This window comes from Corticium candelabrum, chromosome 3, assembly GCF_963422355.1.
Source record: "Corticium candelabrum chromosome 3, ooCorCand1.1, whole genome shotgun sequence".
Taxonomy (NCBI): Eukaryota; Metazoa; Porifera; class Homoscleromorpha; order Homosclerophorida; family Plakinidae; genus Corticium; species Corticium candelabrum.
This window is the reverse complement of record NC_085087.1, coordinates 7,156,507-7,158,535: the sequence shown is the minus strand read 5'-3', so window position 1 is coordinate 7,158,535 and position 2,029 is coordinate 7,156,507. Positions and strand designations below refer to the sequence as shown.

The following is a 2,029-nucleotide window of genomic DNA, read 5'->3' as shown; positions in this document are numbered from 1 at the left end:
CAAACAAACAAACAAAAACATGGACAAACACATAAACAGACAAAAAACATGGGCAAACACATAAACAGACAAAACCCATAAACAGACAAAACCCATAAACAAATTGGCAAACACAAACACACAAACATGGACAAACACGCAAACAAACAAACATGGACAAACACACAAACAAACATGGACTAAAACACAAACAAACAAACACATAAACAAACAAACACATAAACAAACAAACATGGACAAACACACAAACAAACAAACATGTACACACACAAACAAACAAGCATGTACAAACACAAACAAACAAGTATGTACAAACACACAAACAAACAAACTTGGACAAACACACAAACAAACAAACATGGACAAACACACAAACAAACAAACATGTACACACACAAACAAACATGTACAAACACACAAACAAACATGGACAAACACACAAACAAACAAAATAGGACAAACACACCAACAAACAAACATGGACAAGCACACAAACAAACAAACATAGACAAACACACAAACAAACAAACATGGACAAACACACAAACAAACAAACAAACACATCAACAAACGATATTTTAAATATTCAACCTTCAATCATCCTCCTGACGTCCTCCTTATCATCTTCACTTATCACATCAAATCCCTCCAAATCGTCTGTCCCTTCAACCTTTCGAGTCGCCGCTCTAGCGCGCTTTAGAGCGTCAAACAAGCAGGGGGCGTGGTACCACGCCTTCATCATCTCTCCTTCGCTGAACGGATTCGCAGTCATTCTTGCAATGCGTAGCACACCTTTATCTACCTTTGTCTTGCATTTCTTGCACGAACTGCGGCCTGTTGTGGCGTATTCGATTGAAAACAACGGATCAGACATCTTACAGACGACGAAATGATTCGAGCGAGATGATGCTCGAAAGAGACGAGGATAGAAAATTGAACGAGCAAATGTGTAATCGTACAAATGAGAAAGAGTGAGTCGTTCACGCAAAAAGCTGATGAACATTAGTCACATACGGGAATTAATAATGCATCCGGGAACACGCAGATCCACCTTATAAAACAAATCAGCAAAAGAAATCCTGTTAGTTCAACAGCCTTCCCGTCGGTGAATTCAGTCAGTGATAAGTTTGGAGAGATTGTTGGTTTCACAGAGGAAACAGTAGACACTACACCTCTGCCGTCTCTTCATACTGACCCACCATTTGACTTTACTGACTTATAATTATCATCTGATCAGGTTTGTGATGCACTACTCGGTCTAGACGTACTCAAAGCGGTTGGTCCCGATGGGATCCACCCTATCTTTCTGAAGATCAAGGCTCCGATTATTTCTCCATCTCTTACTTTGATATTCAATAAGTCCCTCAAAACAGGGGTTTTCACTGATGCTTGGAAATTAGCCTTTGTGACTCCAGTTTACAAGAAAGGTAACAAGGAAGATCCTTCGAATTACCGTCCTATCTCTCTTCTTTCTTGTATTTCGAAGATTTTAGAAGGCTTTGTCTACACAGACAATTAAACGACTACTTCGAATCACAGGGAATCCTGCTTGACTGCCAATATGGATTTCGCAAGAAACGATCAACTCAAGATGCAATTGGTGTGGTGGCAGATTATCTACACGCTGCAAAGGATGAGAGCCTGTGTTCTGGATTGGTGTTTTTGGACCTGAAGAAGGCTTTTGATACAGTAGATCATAACCGGCTCATCAGTAAGCTGCGCTCTGCTGGAGTCTCACCTTCTGCCTCACTTTGGTTTCAATCTTATCTTGAGAACCGTCGTCAAATAGTTAGAGTGGGCCCGGATAGGTCAGACTCAGTCTTTTGCCGAAGAAGGGTCCCACAAGGCTCCAAGTTGGGCCCGCTCTTGTTCATCCTCTATACGAGCGATTTACCAAGTGTTGTTTCAAGTTGTCAAGTTGGCCTTTATGCTGATGATACTTGTCTATATACCTCTGGAAAATCGTTTCAGAGTGTTATTGCTACACTCCAGCTTGACTTGAATCGTCTCTCCAACTGGTTCACAAACA

General features: G+C 40.9%; 1 protein-coding gene across 1 annotated transcript in view; it reads right to left on the bottom strand.

Moving 5' to 3' along the window:
- LOC134176742 (DNA ligase 3-like) overlaps positions 1-1,000 on the bottom strand; it is an 18,138-nt gene extending 17,138 nt beyond the window's left edge. Inside the window, exon 1 of the mRNA XM_062643399.1 lies at positions 592-1,000. Coding sequence (XP_062499383.1) covers positions 592-874 — 283 coding nt within the window. The 5' untranslated portion in view covers positions 875-1,000. The remainder of the gene's footprint in view (positions 1-591) is intronic.
- Between the last annotated feature and the right edge of the window lie 1,029 nt (positions 1,001-2,029).